This window comes from Palaemon carinicauda, chromosome 20, assembly GCF_036898095.1.
Source record: "Palaemon carinicauda isolate YSFRI2023 chromosome 20, ASM3689809v2, whole genome shotgun sequence".
NCBI lineage: Eukaryota > Metazoa > Arthropoda > Malacostraca > Decapoda > Palaemonidae > Palaemon > Palaemon carinicauda.
In genome coordinates, this window is record NC_090744.1 from 23,417,802 (window position 1) to 23,438,190 (window position 20,389).

Here is a 20,389-nt window from a genome sequence, read left to right on the forward strand (position 1 = left end):
TGAACCCAGAAACTAGACTCGGCTACGTTTCTCAGGTAGTGCTCAATTTCGACCTTCAACTTCAACAAGGCTTGTTGATGGAAAGCAGAGAGCACTGCCAGTAGGTCCGCCTCCAGGGGATGGAGGACTTTCCCTTACTCTGCTATCTTCTCGCCAGAGACTGCACTTCTCCCCCTTGGACTGGGGGGAAAAGCAAAGTCCAAGGCAAGGTCCTCCTTCGGGGGGACATCTCTCTCGTCCGCGAGAGATATTGATCCGTGATACCCTTGTGTCATACCCCTACACTTCTTCCCATATGGCTGGGGAAAGCATAGTCCTAGGCAATGTTCTCCTTCGGGAAAACCCTCTTCTCGTTCGCGAGATAATGCTTGGGATTAACATTTTGTAATAGAGCAGACTTCCTCTCCGTTTTAAACCTTCGAATTCTCGTCTCGTGGTTGCTTTAGGCTCTCATGACCCTTTCCCTTTTGATATAAGTTCTGTTCGAGCTCCTTCAGTTGGGGGTTGAGTGCACTCCTACTTCTTCGGAAGCGGAGCCTTCCCCTTTGGGCGCAGGTGCTGCTGCCTATCGGTCTGTATTTGGTTTCTCGTGGCCGATGCTGAAGAATTTGCTTCTCCTCCAGCAGCGGTAGGAGAGAAAAGTACTAGACATGTTCCTCCTCAGGGGTACATCTCTCTTGTTTGCGAGAGAAAATTGCTTGTAGTCAGCGGTCTCCTTAATCCTGCATATCTCCCCGAGGGGGGTGAGGTACAGAGCTTAGTCCTAGGCAATGTTCTCCTTCAGGAGAATAGACCTCTCCTCCCCCTCAGGTGGTTTCTGTTGGACGTTCTTCTTCAGGGTTTTGTCGGATGGAGAAGTTTCTGACCCCTCTTCACCCCAGGCGTGCTCCTCCCCCAGCGGTAAGGAGATGCCTCTTCGAACTCTCGATGTCCCTTCGGGGTCTCGTGACGCTCTCTCATTGGGCTTGTGTAACTCATAGTCTCCAGGCTCACGTTGCCCTGAGGCTTCGTGCTTTCGCAACCCGGGACCATCAGGTCCTCGTCTTGCTAAGTCTTCAGGCTTGCTGGACCCAAGCCTTGAGTCCCTGGTTATGTTGAGCCTTCAGGCTCCTGTTACGTTGACCCTTCGAGTTCCCGTAACTTGGGACCTTTGGGTCCTAGTCACGCTGAGCCTTTGGGTTCTCGTGCTACCTGTTACACTGAGTCTTCGATCTCCCGTTGCGCTGAGCCTTCAGGCTCTTGCAATCCCAGTTACGCTAAGCCTTCAGTCTCTTGTGACCTGCATCATGCTGCTCCTCCGGACTCTCATGACTTGTTACACCGGGTCTTTAGGCTTGCATGACTTGCGTTACGCTAAACCTCTGGGCTCTAATAACCCCCATCCTGGTGAGCCTTGCGGCTCTTCGTAACACTGAGTTTTCTGACTCTCTTCACGCTGAGCTTTCGGGCTCTCATGATTGGCGTTATGCTGAACCTGTGGGCTCTCATCACACCAGGTACTCTGAGCCTCCAGGCTCTCGTAACCCTCGAACATTAAGGTCCTCGTCACTCGAACCCTGTGGGCTCACGCGACCCGATTCTCGACAGTTCTGGCCATCTTTTGAATTCTGTGACATAGAACCCCAGAGTTCATGTGACCCAGAACTTTATTGCTCCACTGTTGATCATTGGCCCACCATCACGTATCCCTCTGCAAGTCATGCCTGCAATCAAAAGTGATAATAGAACACGGGTGTATGTATGAGTGGGTTAACCAATACTCTTGGAGGAAAAATAACTGGAGATTCCCTGACCCGGATTAGGTGAAGCCAGGCTTTACCAGCCAGACTGTCAAACTGACAGTTCTTGATTACCAAGTTAATCCTCCGACAGTGTACTTGAACTTAGAGTTGGTTCTATTCAGACCTTTGTTTATAGAGGGTAACTATTTTCTTGTGCTTTTTATTAACGATGGCTCCTTCCTGTGCCACTTTATTAGGAAAAAATAATGGTAAACTTGTTGCTCAACATATTGGTGAATCCGTTACAAGCTCCTTTGAATATTGAACTACGGTAAAGTCGTTACACTTTATAACCCTCTATTACATTGAACATAGCTTGGGATAATCTATCAACTGTTGTTTCTGATTTTTGCCTAAAAGCAGGCAGCTGTGTGTTATCATGGTATTAATCAAATCCGATTTAAACTATCTTCCGGAGTAGTAAGTGTATGAATTTTTTCTAAGGTATTGTTCTCGAAATTAAAAATCATCAATAAACTCAGTCATAAAACTTTTAAGAATTTTGCACATAAGGTAGCGTAGAGATAAACCTGTATAAAAGACAGTAAATGATTAACAATAGCACTAGCTCCGTAGGTATCTTTGGTTCCAGTCAATGGTGGAGCTAGAACTGACAGTTTGACTGGTAAAGAACCTAGCTTAAACCTGATTTCACGGATTCAGGTAAGAACTGTGAGTCAGGGCATCTCCAGTAGTATTAATCCTCCTCGCCAATACTGCCCCCGCTAATTAGCAGCGAGGTAGTTATACCTTGCTAAAAGTCGTATGGCTAGTCTTCCAGCTTTGCTGAAAGTATATTCCCTAATAAAAAGCTCAAGGTTTGTTTCGTTAGTATAAAAATACAAATTACTATTAAATTTGTCATTTCTTCAACATTTGTCCATTAACGAAACAAAATTGTATATTCTGCGTATTGATATTTTCTATTCCCAGTAAAAACTTGCTTCCTTTATATTCTAAAATTATCTTTTCTTGGGAAAAGTAGGGAAATTTTCCTGAAATATTCATATGCCAGTCAATTTTAGTTGTACTATGCAATGAAATTCAATGTTGAATACTCAACTGTTAGCTGGTCAAGATAGTTTTTGAGAGGAAAGCATAATGTTTGTTTTTGATTCCATAATTCTATGGTTATCCTTTGATTCAAAAGCTATGCAGTAAATACCAATATATAACTTGGTAGATTTTTAATTGAGATGAGTAATTACATCCATGCATGAGACTTGACTCAAAAATAATTCTTGTAGTTTTGCATCTCATTTTTTTATACATTTCTGAGTACACTAACTGTGCTTCTCAGTTTTTTTTATTCAGTTGAAAAGATATTCAAAAGCTATCTTCGGAGTTAGGCTGTGTTTCCATAGTCAAATCAAATTCAATTATTGCTCTTAACATCTGCTAGAGAAAATTAGGATTTACGATATTGACTGCCATATTATACATGCTGATTGATGAGTAGTTAATGAGATTCGTTTGATCTGTAAACACTTGTTCAGATTCAAAAGGACCTGAATATTTACTTTCACAGATGTATAGCCATTTGCTAAATGTTATGTCCGTTTTGATAAGATATCGTTGAGTTGTGTATCAAATTGAGTACAGTACATTGGTCTTTTATAGAGACGAACTGAAGATTCTGAGCTATGTGTATTTATTTCAGGTTGAAGACCAGTGCTTTACGGTCCATCGTATCGTTTTAGCTGCTGTTATCCCATACTTTAATGCCATGTTTACTCATGATATGGCTGAGAGTAAACAGAAGGAAATCACAATGCAGGGAATAGAACCAAGGTAAGTTAATTTCAAATAGGTATACAGTTTTTAGCTAGGTTTACTTGAAGGTATAACTTCTGAATTATTGTGGTCATTGAAAGGTATGAACTACTTGTTTGTTCCAATACAAATAAAAACCCTTGAAGTAGGAGCAAGAGAAGCTCCACTGACCCAGCTTGGAGAAACGAAGCATCCTGGGTTGGAGACTAGCGAGAGTGTTTGGAGGATTAACCCATTTTCCCTCATGGCCCAATTCGCCATTGTTCCAACACGGACTTACCTCGAACTACTTTCTTAGGAGTTGCCTGGAACCTCCTCTCAACCGACCAGAGTTTTGTGTATTTTACCCTACTTCCGTTTTCTGTGATGGTAGGCCTAGGCAGAAGGATACGTGCCCTGTGGGCAATCTCGAGGCAAGCCTCATGTTAGCTTGGGTCGCGACCTAGGCCGGAGAACCAACGGGTGGACTACCGTAGGAGGATGAAGAAGAAAACGAAGAGAAAATTCACTTTCCAAGACATTAGAGGAAGTGGCCAATCCCATCCCTTCTCCAGGCTCAGGATCTACATGTGTTCTCCGGAACTAGGTCCGTTGGAGGGTTCAGGTGTGATTGTAGTCCCCACGCACCAACAAGTGGATTTCAAGGTGAGGTAACCCGTGGGTCTCCATCTGTAGCGTGCCTTCCCTTTCCTCTCAGGTATGCCCTTCAGCACACAAGGAGGCGCTCAAACTAGTCGTAGTCACCTTTCGGCCTCGACCTCATTAGGGCTGGTGTTTCAGAGGAGGAAACTACTGTACATTGATGGAAGAACCCACTTCCCTAAGTGGGCAAAACAGGACCAGGTTGCCGAAGAGGAATGAAAAGAAAGCAGTGGTTCCTCCAGAGAAAAGGAGAATACTCATGTCCGTACCCTTGGTCGTTTGTCGCTTCAATGGTAAGATGATGAGGATAACCGCAGCTTCTTGGGCAATGCAGATTGGTATCAGGTTCTCCTTTGTTCTCTCAAGGACCTAGCAAGCAAGAGGAGAGGTCTGGGGCATCAGCATTGCTATGGCAGATGCCTCCCTTTCTCCACTCACACCTATGGAGATGCAGAGAAATTTTCATCTTCTTGAGGCATTTTCAAGAAATTTTGTCCTCCCTGACAAATTCTTCTCCTGGAATGAAATGTCAGAAATTTTCAGTCATTCTTCAGAAAGGCCCCTTTTGAACCCGTACGAGAAGTATCAGACAGGAACCTAACCCTCAAGGTGGTTTTTCTGTTGGCACTGGTATCTGCGAAAAGAATTGGTGAGCTCCATGGTAACTCATTTTTGGTCTCACACTCAAGGTTGAAAGGAGATAGTGTTCAGGATTGTACCCAAGTTCATAGGCAAAATTCAGAACCCGTCATTTCGTTATGAGCGGTTCGAGTCTTTCTCGGTCTCCTCCTAGAGTTCTGTTTCCAATTCTTTGTAAGATCTGTTTTGTCCCATCATGACCATCAGAATATATCTTAAACTAATGGCAAACTGCTAACCAGCCGTGCAGACCCCGTTCGTGCCTCATAGGGGGTGAGGAAGAAATATATGTGAACAGCTTCTCTGTTTGGTTATGGGAAACAATCATGAGAACAAATGAGAGGAGTAGCAGTGTAATCCCTCCTAATATTTTAAGTTCACAAAATATGTGGTGGCATAGTGACAATGGCCTTCAGGAAGAATGGCTTGGTAGGACAAGTGTTGAAGGCAAGGGTGCGGAAGAGACAATCTACCTTCTCCTCAAGACCAGTCGTTTTTACTCAACAAGTGACCTAGTACGCATTCAAATTGCATCTGAACCCGGACACAGAGTGGATTGTGTTAATGATGATACATGGTTTTTCTTTTTTCCTTTCTCCTCTTCCTATTACGAACATTTGTTCTATCACCCAGACAAGAGGAGGTTTCCAAGGTGAGTTTCACAAAGAAGTAGTGAATCCTAGTGGATTGGTCTGCTCCTCATGGGTTGTGGAGCATAGAAGACCTGACAAATCCATAACTTGTGCTTAGTCTTGAAGAATGGTTCCTTCTTTCCAAGTACCCCCCTGGAGGGCCACCTATTGTAATTCTATCTATCCTTCTTTGGTGAGAGAGCAGATGGCGGGAGAGTGGGTTGTTTTCCTAAGTTTTTCTCGAGGTCTGTATATAGTAGGTTTTTCCCCCATCCTAATTGTGCCTCTTAATTGAAGGACAAGGGGTTATGTTTGTATGAAAACAATTTCTCTATTGGGCAAATCCAAGTCCTAAAAGAATGGTGAATCGAGCCATGTCGGAGAACAGATTAACTCCCCTTCTCCTCCACACTCTTGCAAGTTTCCAATATAGAATGCTTTGTTTCTCCCAGCAGGTCAGCAGAGCTCATTTTATTCATGCTTAAAGTACTCAAATTTGTATAGTTAGGAAAGATATAAATTACTAGAATTTCTCAGAATTTGCTGTTGGACTTTTATCTTACCCTTCACGTGATATCCTCAATTCTTTATGATCTATTGCAAACATTAGTGTTTACATTTTTTTATATATATGTGTATACTACAGTATATATATTTTTGATAAATAACAGCCACACACATTTGATTTTAAATTTCTTGGATGTGTGCGTATTCTCAGTCTAGCTTCTGTTGTAGGCCTTGTACCATCTGTTGGTACTTGAGATTCTACATATATGGTCTCAAATATTCCCCCAGATTCCCAATCTTTTGTTTTATCAAACATATGGTTGTGTAACGTCACAAGAATAACTAGGCCCACATACTGTAATTACATCTCTCAATTCACCTCAAATTTATTTTAGTTTGCAGAGTTGTTAACAGCACTTAAAATTCCAAGCTGTGTATCTGCATTAAGGATAATTAATTTTCAACAATATTCTTTTGATTTTATATTCCGTCATGCATTATTAGATTTTTTTTGAAAGTTCCGTTAATCATACATCACTATCATTAAAAATATTTGTGTATATACAGTTACATGCTGATACTGTGTGTATACATTTACAGTACGTTTAAATGTTCCTAACCTCAATCTTTGGTTGGAGAGACAAATGTTTATTTTGATAGCCCATGGACCACATGGATATATCTATTTCATAAGTGTAGCATTATTTACAGCTGTCAAGATTTCCAAATTTTGTTTCATCCCAACATTCCAGTCATTTTTCATTGCTCGTAAACTAATACTTAACTCTTTTTAACCTTGTTCACATTTCTCCTGCCAATAAAAAGTACATTTCTCCTGCCAATAAAAAGAGTAATTTAACCCTTTTACCCCCAAAGGATGTACTGGTACGTTTCACAAAAGCCATCCCTTTACCCCCATGGACGTACCGGTACGTCCTTGCAAAAAAATGCTATAAAAATTATTTTTTTCCTATTTTTTAAAAAATTTTGAGAAAATTCAGGCATTTTCAAAGAGAATGAGACCAACCTGACCTCTCTGACAAAAATTAAGGCTATTAGAGCAATTTAAAAAATATATACTGCAAAATGTGCTGGGAAAAAAATAACCCCCTGGGGGTTAAGGGTTGGACATTCCAAATAGCCTGGGGGTAAAAGGGTTAAAGCACATAGGGGCTTTTTTAGTGATAGAATTATTACGCTGAAGAATTACATATATATTGTATTTAGCTCTGTTACTAATACTTTTTTGTTATGCTGGTTAATTTTACTAATGATATGTTCTGGTGATTTCTTTTTCAGTGCACTCGAGTCTCTTATTAATTTTGCGTATTCTGGGAAAGTGAAAATTGATGGTGCTAATGTCCAAAGCCTACTGGTGGGTGCATCATTCTTACAGTTGGCAAAAGTAAGAGAAGCTTGTGCAGATTTCCTCAAGCACAGGTAAGTCAAACACCGAGTTTCTAAGTGTCGACACTCACTTTTGGAAAAATTATACTCACTATTTTCAGTTTATGGAGGGCTTTATTTTTTTAACTCCCACTGCCAAGGTGGTTGTCTTTAGTTAATAAGTTTATACGGTTATCCCTCGCCATATCACGGTTTACCCATTGCTCCCTCAGGACATCGCAGATTTATTAATATACATACATACATATACCAAGGCACTTCCCCCAATTTTGGGGGATAGCCGACATCAACAAATGAAACAAAACAAAAAAGGGGACCTCTACTCTCTACGTTCCTCTCAGCCTGTTAAAAAAAAAAACACACACATTTATTAATATATTATACATAAATCTATAGTGCAGATCATTTTTGGGCCTAAAAATTAATAGAGTAAATTACAGTGATAAGTAAAGATACAGAAATTCATGAGCTGAGGGTAGAATGGATAAATCTCTGGAAAGTACAGTAGGTAACCACTATATTCACCCCTCCCCATACTGTATATGCAAATGAAAAGTATTAAATGTTTAAAATTCAGGATTATTCTTACACGAAGAACCTTTGTCCTTTCAGAGGAGTATGCTTCAGCAAAACTGGAGTTTGGTTGTTAAGATTATAATGAAGTTGTTAAAAGTATGAAAAGGTGTTAAAATTATAACGAGGTAGTGGTAGTTGCAACCGGGTGGTGGGTAACCCGCCCACACAACTGGCCACTGACTCCCACTTTTTCAACCACAGACTTACAGCCTCCTCATCTGGCTGTTTAGATATTTTTCTTTTTTTCTTTAGATAAACGTGCTATTTGCGGCGTTCTTGTTTTGTTAGTGTATGTACTACATTTACCCTGCTTGAGTGACCTGTGAAGAACCAGTGTCCAAGCTGGCAAGCAAACAGAACACATTGCCCAACGAAACATGATGCAATTGATCGAGTTGAGTTGAAACTTCGTTCACCTTAACAATGTTTAAGGAAATCATACAATATACCAAGCCATCCGATTATGCAATACGATATAATTTAGGAGTGCTTACTTTAGGTAAGGAGGGATATTAGGATCAGTCTTACCATTCAGTTTTATGCCTCACAATCTAGTTTTCTTATAGGGTGACTAGGATATTGGCATGCAAGGGTTTAGCAGAATTTGAGGTTCTGTGAAAGGCTTTCAAATCTGTAATGTGCAGGAATTAGGATAGGTTTTGGCAATGGGTTGGGTAGGACCAGAGTTACTATTCACCACTTCTGATCTTCAATAAAGGAAACTTACTATGTCAAGAGCTTTTGAAGGTCATCACTATCCAAAGTTGGCTAACTACCTTCACCAACTTCGTTGTATTTATTTGTTTGTATGTCTAGCTGTGTTTGTGATTTGCATAACTCAAAAACGATTTGACCGAATGTCATGAAATTTGGTGGTAAGATTGGCCATAATTCAAGTATAATTTGATTAAATTTTGGTAGTGACTGCTCCAAAAGTCAAGGCCAAGATCACAAAAAAGTAAGAAATGTCTTTTTGCCATATTGTGCCCAGTTTTTATGTGGTTTACATGAAACTATTGACAGAATGTTCATAATTCAATTGCCTATACTGTGATATACAACATGATACAGTGATTTTATTACCCTTGTTTATTTAAGATTTATATGGTTATTTCTTTGTGATTTGCATAACTCAAAAAAATTATTTGGCTGAATCTCATGAAATATAGTGGGATGATTGGCCATGATCCAAGGACAGTTTGATTAGAATTTGAGTGATTGGTTCAAAGGTCACGAAGAGATGAAAAACGTCTTTTTGCTCTGCCGTTGTCAATTTTTATCTGATTTGCGTAAACCTAGTGCAAAAAATGTGCATAATTCAATTGCCTATATTGTGATATACAACATGATATAGGCAAAAGTATGCACTCTACCGAGTGCCCATTCTAGTTATGTTGATTGTCTAAAGATGAAGGCTTATCATTATTGTTGTCATCCCCGGTACAATCAACAGGCTTAGTCATCCCTGGCTTTTCCCCTAAACTAATTGAAAGTGCCCTTTCGTGCTTTGAACTTGATCGGCAGATGTCACATACTCCCACGTTAGAGGTATGTTGGGAAAACACACTTCTTCTTTGTCTACATCTTTTCCCACTTCTATGTGGGGTCGGTGTTTTTGGTCAGCTTTCTCCATCTACCTCTGTTCCACACCTCATCACCGGTTATTTAAATCACTGTATTGCCTGGCACGATACACCAGGGGAATGCATAATGAACCCCCAGAAATTATTCCCATGCACACTCCACACAGTAAATGTTAAAAAAAAAAAAAAACTGCGGAGAACATCTTGATGTCTGACTAGTACCGAACGACTAAAAAAACTGGCGTGTCACCTGCATGTTACCACTAGAATGCTCCTTCCTATACTAAGGCCATGTGATTATTGGAGGGAAGAAAATGGTAAAATTTTAAAATCCTACTGGTAAAGATTGATTAAACCAAGCTTCTGTAGAAGAATCAGTATGAACATCAGGAGAGTATAGAAATGAAAAGGATTAAAATTACGGATTTTATCGTAAATGTCACTCTGCATTTTTTTTTTCTTTTCTGCAAAAAATAGGTGTACTGTACATGTTATTGATATATTGTTTTGTTTAAAGTGTATGATAAGCCGACCTAGAGTGACAAGATATGCAAAAGAGAAACATCACTAGTATGATGGTTGATAAAATATATCAGAAATTAATAGAAAAAAAATGCAAAAATAATGGGCAATTAACATTAAAGGTGTTTTATTACAGGATTTAGTTGGCGACAATTTCGTGTTTATGCTTTGTATTTACTTTAGCATTGTTATAAACAAGTTTGTTTTGAATGTTTTGCTAAAAACCCAGAAATGTAGGTGTAGAGTATGTCGATATATTTTTGGGCCCCTTCTATTAATTTAATTTTGTTCAGAATATCTTACCTCTGGTTCATTTTCATGAAACAGTCACGTGTACATATGATGCTATTGTTATTTTATATGGTCATCCTCTGTTACAGATTACATCCTCACAACGTATTAGGTATCAGAGCATTTGCAGATACTTTAGCCTGCTGGTCGCTCGTTGAGGCGACTAACCGATACCTCCAGAAACACTTTGTCGATGTGTCTGTGTCCGAAGAATTCCTGAACCTCAGCTTTTCTGATGTCAGAGAGATCATATCAAGGGATGAGCTAAATGTTCAAAGCGAAGAGAGTGTGAGTGATTTCTTAAGTTTTTAAACATCCAAAGATATACAGTATGCCTGTAAGTGTATTAAGGTCCCAAAGGCATGACTTTGAAGGGGACTTAGTTGCCATTGTTTTAATTGTTACTTTTTTCATGACTTAAGTGGCAGAATGCTCTCTACTCAAGTTAGTACATTTCTCTACTCTATATTCATGCAATCCGTAGGTGTTATATATTTGATAATACTAACCTTAATTTTTATTAATTAATTTTATATTTGTATCTTTGCACTCTAACATACTTTTAATGCTAAGTAAAGGCTCTACAAAACAAGATACTTGTTATGTCACGTGATATATCTATAGTAGTAAATCAACTTGTGTGAACATGTAGTTATTGATTAATACCGGGCTGTAGTTGGGAAATTGCATCTCCAGGGATCTGATTTAAGAATTATATGTGCAGTATTTACATGCAAGTTAAAATTCATTGATTGTGGGACAACATAGGTGTGAGGCTATCGGTGATATTTGGTCTTGGAAAATTAATTCTCTTTAGTATCTGTTAGATATCTATTGTAAAGTAGTTGATCTAATCATTTCAAACTAGGGTTTGCATGTAATTCTGGAGGATAATTTTGACTCCCTACTCAACCATTTAATGATCAGCACATAATACTAGTATTACTTTATGCATCAGAAATATCAGCAATTCTAAGGAAACAAAGATTTTGATAAAGCTTAATCTTCGAATTTTGAGACTTGAGAATGTAGTTTGCTTGGCAAATGATATTATGAATGAAGAATTGTAGGAGATATGTCGTGTCCAAAAGCTGGAGAAAAGGCTGTGATGGTTTGAACCTGTGGTGAAAAGGAAAGACGAACAGTTGCTCAGAGAATCAAACGATAGGGCAATGGAAAGATGAAGACATGTAGGAAGAGGCTGGAAATTAAGGAAAAGGTTGGTAGATGCCTAACCTGTTAAAGGAAGAGCCTTTGTAATAACGTTTTTTGATGATGATCCTACCAACCGTTGTATCATTTATAAGTAGTTATTTCCCTGCTCCATAGGTTATCATGATACCGGAAGTGAGAGCAAAGATAGGTAAGCTTATTTTATTGTTGTCCATCTGAGCCTGAAAACTCATATCCTTATAACTGGATTACAGTGACAAACCATTATGAAACTATAAATAGTAGACAATACATAAGCTATTGAAAACCTTCCCATGGAAACCTCAGGTACAAATTCAATGATATTATTGTCACCAAATTCAGAACACCATTGAAGATCTCTGCTGCATACCTGGTATTCTGTAAGTCTGCTTATGTTTCAACACAGGGTTGTGACTTTCATTGCTAATGTCCATAATACAGTTTTTCTCAAGTTCAATGGATACCAACATCATCTTAGGCACTGTGGAATGGAGTTTGGCTTAGCTTAAATTGTTTCTGCTACTTCCTCATGTGTTGTTGAGGACTGTGCGAGTGACTTGGACCTGCCCCTCTATTTCCCTGTACCCTTTCTGTTCCCTTTATTTCCTCCACCCATTATTTCCCGCACTCCTATCTTGAGCCCTACATCTGATGGGTTTGCCCATTTTAGGGGATTCAAGTTGGGTGCATGACAATCTTGTGCCTTGAATCTTGGAAGGAAATCTGTTAATTTAAAAATATCCAGTGATTTGATTACCAAGTTGCATGGGGTGCTTGTTGCTCTGAACTTTACTCCTTTCAGTCAGCAACTGATGTTGCTACCTTACTAGTTGCTTTGACCATCACTCAAAATGGTAGTCTCTGCCAGTAAAATGGTGCATCTAGAGTGAACATCATCGTTGGAGAAGCTCTATATTTGTAGGGTATGTTAGGATAGTGGTTTCTCATAAGTCATTTTTACTTTCTTTTTAGGGATTACTGTACATGTTTGCTTTGTCATATTATTAGTTTATATGAATATATTAATTATGTTTTAATTATAGACATTAAAATCTCTCATTTAATGATTTTCATATTCCCTTTTGAAGGTATTTGAAGCTGTTATGTCATGGACAAAGAGAGATTTGGATCAAAGAGGAGATAATTTACCAGAGTTGTTAACCAAAGTTCGCATGCCACTCCTTACACCACAGTACCTAACCGATAGAGTAGCGACTGAAAATTTGATTCGATCCTCGCATGAATGCAGGTAAGGTGCTTTGGTGAAAATATATTCATGGTTAATGATAAAGTCTAACCCTTTTTAAATACTCCTTAGTGTTCCTCATGATACTGTTATACTTTTATTCTTCTGCAAGTATGCAATGCATAAGGTGTTGATGGCACTGATCTTGTATCAGGAATTATCAGAAATATAATCATTGTAATTAATTTTTTCATGTATAGAGACCTGCTTGACGAAGCCAAAGACTATCACTTGATGCCAGAACGACGGCCACTTCTCCAGAGTTTCCGAACACGACCAAGATGTTGTAATGACATAGTCGGACTTATATATGCAGTTGGCGGTCTTACTAAATCAGGTGAGCTACCTAAGAAATCCTGACTCGTGGTGGTTTCTTTTCTAGTTTTTTTTATGGAAAATTGGGTTGATGATGTCTATCGTTCCTTTGCTACTTAATCATCATAACCTCAAGAATTGAAAAAGCTTCCCGTTTTGCTCATTGTAGTATTTGAAAATTTTATTAACTTGTGAAGAGTACTGTATACTTGTATTGATGATGTTGATGTTATGTTTGCAATGAGTTTTAAATATTAAACTTAGCCGGTGAATATATAATAGCTGACGTTTCGGACGGCTCGACAGAAACCAAAAACTCGCGAGCGATCGCCATGAAGGTTGCGGGTGTGACCACCAGCGCCGACTATCGGCCAGATACCACATATACTTGTAAACATCTCCAGTTCTTCTCTGTCGAGCTTATCGACAAGTTGATTCCGCTCGCTGATGACCTTGAGTTTTCATCCTTTTTGGTGAAGTACTTTATTTTGGTTGTTTTTGAGCTTTCGCTGTGACGGGTGTTTTTTTCTTCAATTAAAACTCTTGAAACCCTTTTTTGGCTAGTGTTTATTGTTGATGACTTTGGTTTTGTTTTGGATTTTCCCTGATTGTTCAATATGGCTGACCCTTCTCCTATCCCTGGACCTAAATTTCGCAAGTGTAATGCGAGGGATTGTAACAAACGTCTTCCCAAGGCCTCTCTCGACCCACATACCGTTTGTTCTAATTGCCGGGGTAAATCCTGCCAATTAGGAGATCGGTGTGATGAGTGCGTGGGCTTGTCGGAATTCGACTGGCTTGAATATGATAAATATACTCGTAAGCTGGAGAGAGATAGGGTGAGGAGAAGCTCCTCTAGGTCGTTGGAATTTTCCTCCTCCCATGCCCCTGAACCTAATCCTTCCCCTGTAGTAGTTGTTCCTGAACCCCCTACTAGCACTCATGAACCGTCCATGCGGGATATGTTTCTTGCGATTCAAGCTTTAGGCGAAAAAGTTGAGTCCTTAGCATTGGACCGTAACCAACTCATGTCAGATGTGAAGTTATTGAAGTGTCAGAGTGGTAAATCAGAAAATCGTAGTGATAAAGTGATAAGTGCGCAAAGTGTATTTAGTGTTGCGACCGAGGGTTCGTCTGTTCGTGCTTGTCGCTCCCCCAGTCCGAGACCTCTTTCAGGCTCCCCTGCACCAGGGAGAAGTAATGTCGTAGGACTTAAGGGGACGAGAGACTTTAACCAACGTACAGACGTTCCCTCTTTGGTATCGGACGTTTCTCGTCAAGATCGCCCTTACCATAAGACGGGTGAGACTGTGTTCTCCTCGTCATCCGAAGACTTTTCGCAAAAGAAACCTTGGCGCAAGGTTTCTAGACCCTTGAAGCGAAAGTCAGTCCCTTCAGGACAGGTCCAGCGTCCTGGCTGTAGCCATTGGGACAGCTCTGACCCTTTGCAGTCGTCGGAAGACTGTTCGCCTATTAAACGCAAGCGTAACACGGGGTCCGAGGGTCGCGTTAAAGGCAATGTTTTGCCAACACAGACGTTACCGACGTCCCAGCCCGTTCCGACTCCCGTTGATCCCAAATGGGTTGTCCTGCGGGACATGCAGACTAAGCTTACCTCCCTTATGGAGGAGTATGACGTTGAGCAGGTTCGAGATGATCCTTTGCTTTCAAGTCGCCGTTACGCTGAACGAGACTCTGGCCGTCAGCCGCCCAAACGAGTATTTACTCGTCCGTTTGACGTTAGTGCTGACGTTTCTTGTACTTTGAAACGTGATGTCAGTAGTTTTTCATGTCAGTCACGTGACATGGTTTCTCCCTCGCTGCAGTCTCGTGTTGACTTTCAGCCGCTACCGCAGTCTCGTGTTGACGTTCAGCCGCTGCCGCAGTCTCGTGTTGACGTTCAGCCGCTGCCGCCGCAGCCTCGACCTGACGTTCGCCGACCGGCTCCGTTGCCTCGACCTGACGTTCGCCGACCGACTCCGTTGCCTCGACTTGACGTTGAGCGTCAATCACCGCAGTCGGAGGTTGTTTTGCCTGCTCAGTCTATGCAGTCAAGGCAGTTCCGACGTGACGTCGAGCGTCAATCAACTTCAGTTGTTGTTGTTGGTCAGTCACAAGGATTTCAGTCCTTTCAGCAGCGGCGTGACGTCGCTTCCTCTACTGCTACTGCTGCTCCTTTGCTTGTTGACATTGCCTGTCAAGCGTTGCCGCCGCGGCAGGTCTCTCCTTTTCATGAGACTCGGCAATTGTCGGACGAGGTTCCTTCAGATGAGGAAGTTGCTGATCCCCCTCCAACTGATATTCTTTTGGGGACTTTGTCAGACGGAGAGGAGCCTAAAGCTGCTCAGCCCTCTATGGACTTTAAAAAAATCATGCTGATTTTTAAGAATCTGTTTCCGGACGATTTTGTAACTGCTGCTCCTCGTTCGCCGCCGTCAGAGTTTACGCTAGGCCTAGCTACTTCGAAGCCGTCCTTTACTAAGCTAGTGCTCTCTCGCTCTTCTAAGAGAGCTTTACGTTTGCTAGGCGACTGGTTGATCACCAGGAGGAGTTTGGGGAAGACAGCCTTTGCTTTCCCTCCTTTTAAACTGGCTTCTAGAGCGAGCGTCTGGTATGACACGGGAGAAGTTCTCGGCTTGGGAGTTCCTGCCTTTGCCCAGGGAGACTTCTCAAGCCTCGTAGACTCTCCCCGTCGCCTGGCCATGAGACGCTCTAAAGTTTACTGGTCCTCCTCGGACCTTGACCATCTCCTCAAAGGGGTTTACAGGGCCTTCGAAGTTTTCAACTTCTTAGATTGGTCGCTAGGGGCCTTAAGCAGGAAGATCTCTTCGGCCGACCGTGATGTTTCCGTGCTTATTATGTCCTGCATGGACAAAGCCATCCGTGATGGCTCCAATGAGCTCGCCGCCACCTTTACGGCAGGAGTCCTGAAGAAGAGGGAGACTCTGCTCGTTCCTTTCGGCAGGAGTAACTCCTGCCAAAGGTCGGAGCTTCTCTTTGCCCCGTTGTCATCTGCCTTGTTTCCTCAGCAGTTGATCAAGGATATTGCGGCTTCATTGGTGCAGAAGGATACCCACGACCTGATGGCTACGTCGGCGCGCAAGGCTGCTCCTTCATCGTCTTATGTCGTAAGACCCAAGGTCGATACCCCAGCGACGAGGTTTATCCCGCCCTTTCGTGGCAGAGCCCCCAGTAGGGGAGGCGCTCGTGCCGACAGTAAAAGAGGCAAGAGGAGAGGATCCAAGTCCTCCCGTGGCAAAGTCTGACTGCCCACGTCCTCAGACAGCGGTAGGGGCCAGACTGAACAACTTCTGGCAGGCCTGGGAGAAGAGAGGTGCAGACCGAGAGTCTGTGTTGTTGCTCAAGGAGGGGTACAAAATACCGTTTGTACGGAGACTTCCTCTAGTAACAGTTCCTTTAGACCTCTCTCCCAGGTATCGAGAGGAGTCAAGGAGACAAGCTCTACATCAGCAGGTGTCTCAGTTGCTAGAGAAGGGAGCGGTGGTGAAAGTCTCGGACCTTCAATCACCGGGATTTTACAACCGTCTCTTCCTAGTCCCCAAGCATACAGGAGGTTGGAGGCCAGTGCTGGATGTCAGTGCGCTCAACGTTTTTGTTGTAAAAACAAAATTTACGATGGAGACCACGAAGTCCGTCCTAGCAGCGGTCAGAGAGGGAGACTGGATGGTCTCTCTCGACCTGCAGGATGCGTACTTCCACATTCCTATACACCCGGATTCTCAACCGTATCTAAGGTTTGTATACAGGAATGTGGTGTACCAGTTCCGAGCACTGTGCTTCGGCCTCAGCCCTGCTCCTCTTGTTTTTACGAGGCTCATGAGGAATGTGGCAAAATTTCTTCATTTATCGGGAATTCGAGCCTACCTGGACGACTGGCTACTCAGAGCGTCGTCCCGTCATCGCTGTCTGCAGGACCTTCAATGGACGTTGGATCTTGCAAAGGAGTTGGGACTGTTAGTGAACTTAGAAAAGTCTCAACTGAATCCCTCCCAGACGATTCTCTATTTGGGGATGAAGATTCGCAGTCTAGCTTTTCGGGCTTTTCCGTCTGCCACCAGGATAGATCAAGCCTTGCTCAAAGTCCGCCTCATGCTGAGAAAAGACCGTTGCTCAGTGAGAAGTTGCATGAGCCTCCTAGGGACTCTGTCATCCCTGGAACAATTTATCTCACTAGGGAGACTTCACCTTCGCCCTCTCCAGTTCCATCATAGACTCCCATTGGGACAAGGGCAAGACTTTGGAAGCTGTTTCAATCCCGATCTCCGAGCCAGTATAGACGTGCCTGAACTGGTGGGACAGCAACATAAGTCTTCGAGAGGTTTTGTCCCTGGCGGTCAAGAACCCAAACCACGTGTTATTCTCAGACGCGTCGGATTTGGGTTGGGGAGCGACTCTGGACGGTCTGGAATGTTCGGGTCTTTGGACGTCGGATCAGAGGAGCCTGCACATCAACTGCAAGGAGTTGTTGGCTGTTCACTTGGCTTTGACGAGTTTCGAGAGTCTTCTACGAAACAAAGTGGTAGAAGTGAATTCGGACAACACCACGGCCTTGGCGTACATCTCCAAGCAAGGAGGCACTCACTCCCACACACTGTTCGTCATCGCAAGGGACCTCCTCATCTGGTCAAAAGATCGAGGCATCTCACTGTTGACAAGGTTCATCCAGGGGGAATTGAACGTCTTGGCGGACTGTCTCAGTCGGTGAGGTCAGGTGATCCCCACAGAATGGATCCTTCACAAGGACGTGTGCAAGAGTCTTTGGATGACTTGGGGTCAACCCACCATAGACCTCTTTGCGACCTCTTTGACCAAAAGGCTCCCGACCTATTGCTCTCCAGTCCCAGATCCAGAGGCAGCCCACATAGATGCCTTCCTGCTGGACTGGTCTCACCTGGACGCGTACGCATTCCCGCCATTCAAGATCATCAACAGGGTTCTGCAGAAGTTCGCCTCTCACGAAGGGACAAGGTTGACGTTGGTTGCTCCCCTCTGGCCTGCGAGAGAGTGGTTCACAGAGGTACTTCAATGGCTGGTAGACGTTCCAAGGAGTCTGCCTTTAAGGATGGATCTCTTACGGCAGCCCCTCGTAAGGAGTCTTCATCAAAGCCTCCCCGCGCTTCGTCTGACTGCCTTCAGACTATCGGAAGACTCTCAAGAGCTCAAGGATTTTCGAAGGAGGCAGCCAGAGCGATCGCGAGGGCTAGGAGAACATCTACCATCAAGGTCTACCAGTCGAAGTGGGAGGTCTTTAGAGATTGGTGTAAGTCATCATCCATTTCCTCTTCCAGTACCTCTGTAGCCCAAATTGCAGACTTTCTCCTGCATCTGAGAAATGTTCGCTCCCTCTCTGCTCCCACTATTAAGGGCTACAGGAGCATGTTGGCTTCTGTGTTCAGACATAGAGGCTTGGATCTGTCCAATAATAAAGATCTCCAAGATCTCCTTAAGTCCTTCGAGACCTCTAAGGAGCGTCGTATGTCAACTCCTGGTTGGAACTTAGACGTGGTCCTAAGGTTCCTAATGTCCGACAGGTTTGAGCCATTGCATTCAGCCTCCCTGAAGGATCTCACCTTCAAGACACTTTTTTTGGTGTGCTTGGCTTCGGCTAAAAGGGTCAGTGAGATCCATGCCTTTAGTAAAAACATCGGCTTCTCTACAGATAAAGCCACATGTTCGCTTCAGCTTGGTTTCTTGGCCAAAAATGAACTGCCTTCTCGTCCTTGGCCTAAATCTTTTGATATACCTTGCCTATCAGAGATCGTGGGCAACGAGGTTGAAAGAGTACTGTGCCCAGTTAGAGCTCTTAAGTTTTATTTAGCTCGTACCAGATCTTTACGAGGTGGGTCTGAGGCCTTATGGTGCTCCGTTAAGAAGCCCTCATTGCCTATGTCTAAAAATGCCTTATCGTATTTTATTAGATTTTTAATCCGAGAGGCACATTCTCACTTAAGTGAAAAAGATCGTTGTTTACTTAAGGTCAAGACGCACGAAGTAAGAGCGATAGCAACTTCCGTGGCTTTTAAGCAAAACAGATCTCTGCGAAGTATTATGGACGCGACCTTTTGGAGGAGCAAGTCAGTGTTCGCTTCATTTTACTTAAAAGACGTCCAGACTCTTTATGAGGACTGCTACACACTGGGTCCATTCGTTGCAGCGATTGCAGTAGTGGGTGAGGGTTCTACCACTACATTCCCTTAATCCCAATATCCTTTTAATCTTCTCTTGAAATGTTTTTAATCTAGTCTTGGGTTGTACGAAAGACTGAGAAGTCTTTCGCATCCTTTTTGATTTGGCGGGTGGTCAAATGTCGTTTCTTGAGAGCGCCCAGATTAAGGGTTTTGATGAGGTCCTGTTGTATGGGTGGTCGCCCTGGATATAACAGCTCCTGGGAGTCTTTCAGCATCCTGAGAGGATGGCTGGGCTTCGTGAGGAAAGCGGACTAATAAGGCAGAGTAATCGTCAGAGTCAGCTTCCTTACCAGGTACCTATATTTAATTGGGTTTTGTCATGATATAAATGTCAAAAACTCATGAGCATATACGCCTTTATTGTATTAATACTGGTCTCTACCCACCACCATGGGTGTGAATCAGCTATTATATATTCACCGGCTAAGTTTAATATTTAAAAATGATATTTTGATTATAAAATAAATTTTTGAATATACTTACCCGGTGAATATATAAATTAAAGGCCCTCCCTTCCTCCCCGATAGAGACCCAGTGGAATGAGAAGAACTGGAGATGTTTACAAGTATATGTGGTATCTGGCCGATAGTCGGCGCTGGTGGTCACACCCGCAACCTTCATGGCGATCGCTCGCGAGTTTTTGGTTTCTGTCGAGCCGTCGGAGACGTCAGCTATTATATATTCACCGGGTAAGTATATTCAAAAATTTATTTTATAATCAAAATATCATTTTGTCAAATTTCTTTTAAAGTTTAAATGTTAAGTGTCTGAAGATTGTTATATATGACCTTTTAGTATATCTATAAATAAAGTGTATAGTACAATGCCAGATAATCTCGAACAATCACGATAAAGTAATGTTCTTGGAGACAAAAGATTGAGGAAAAGTCTGTTTATTAGGAACTTACACATACAGGTAAATAAGCAGATGACCAACATATTTCAAAATGACACAGTATTGCGTTTTGTCAGTCTTTTTCCCTTGTTTATTTCTGTAATTACTTCACATTAAGGGCATGAGTTGTCTGCTTTTATTCAACATAACTTCAAAGTTTTGTTCTCCATTATTGTT

At 42.3% G+C, this 20,389-nt stretch overlaps 1 protein-coding gene across 3 annotated transcripts in view; it reads left to right on the forward strand.

The window, feature by feature from the left end:
• The window catches only part of KLHL18 (Kelch like family member 18), a 74,318-nt gene that overhangs the window by 7,868 nt on the left and 46,061 nt on the right, over window positions 1–20,389 (forward strand). For all 3 annotated transcript variants that reach the window (XM_068394921.1, XM_068394920.1, XM_068394922.1), the window contains exons 2-6: window positions 3,442–3,572; window positions 7,274–7,414; window positions 10,443–10,641; window positions 12,636–12,796; window positions 12,994–13,130. In XM_068394921.1, coding sequence (XP_068251022.1) covers window positions 3,442–3,572; window positions 7,274–7,414; window positions 10,443–10,641; window positions 12,636–12,796; window positions 12,994–13,130 — 769 coding nt within the window. The remainder of the gene's footprint in view (window positions 1–3,441; window positions 3,573–7,273; window positions 7,415–10,442; window positions 10,642–12,635; window positions 12,797–12,993; window positions 13,131–20,389) is intronic.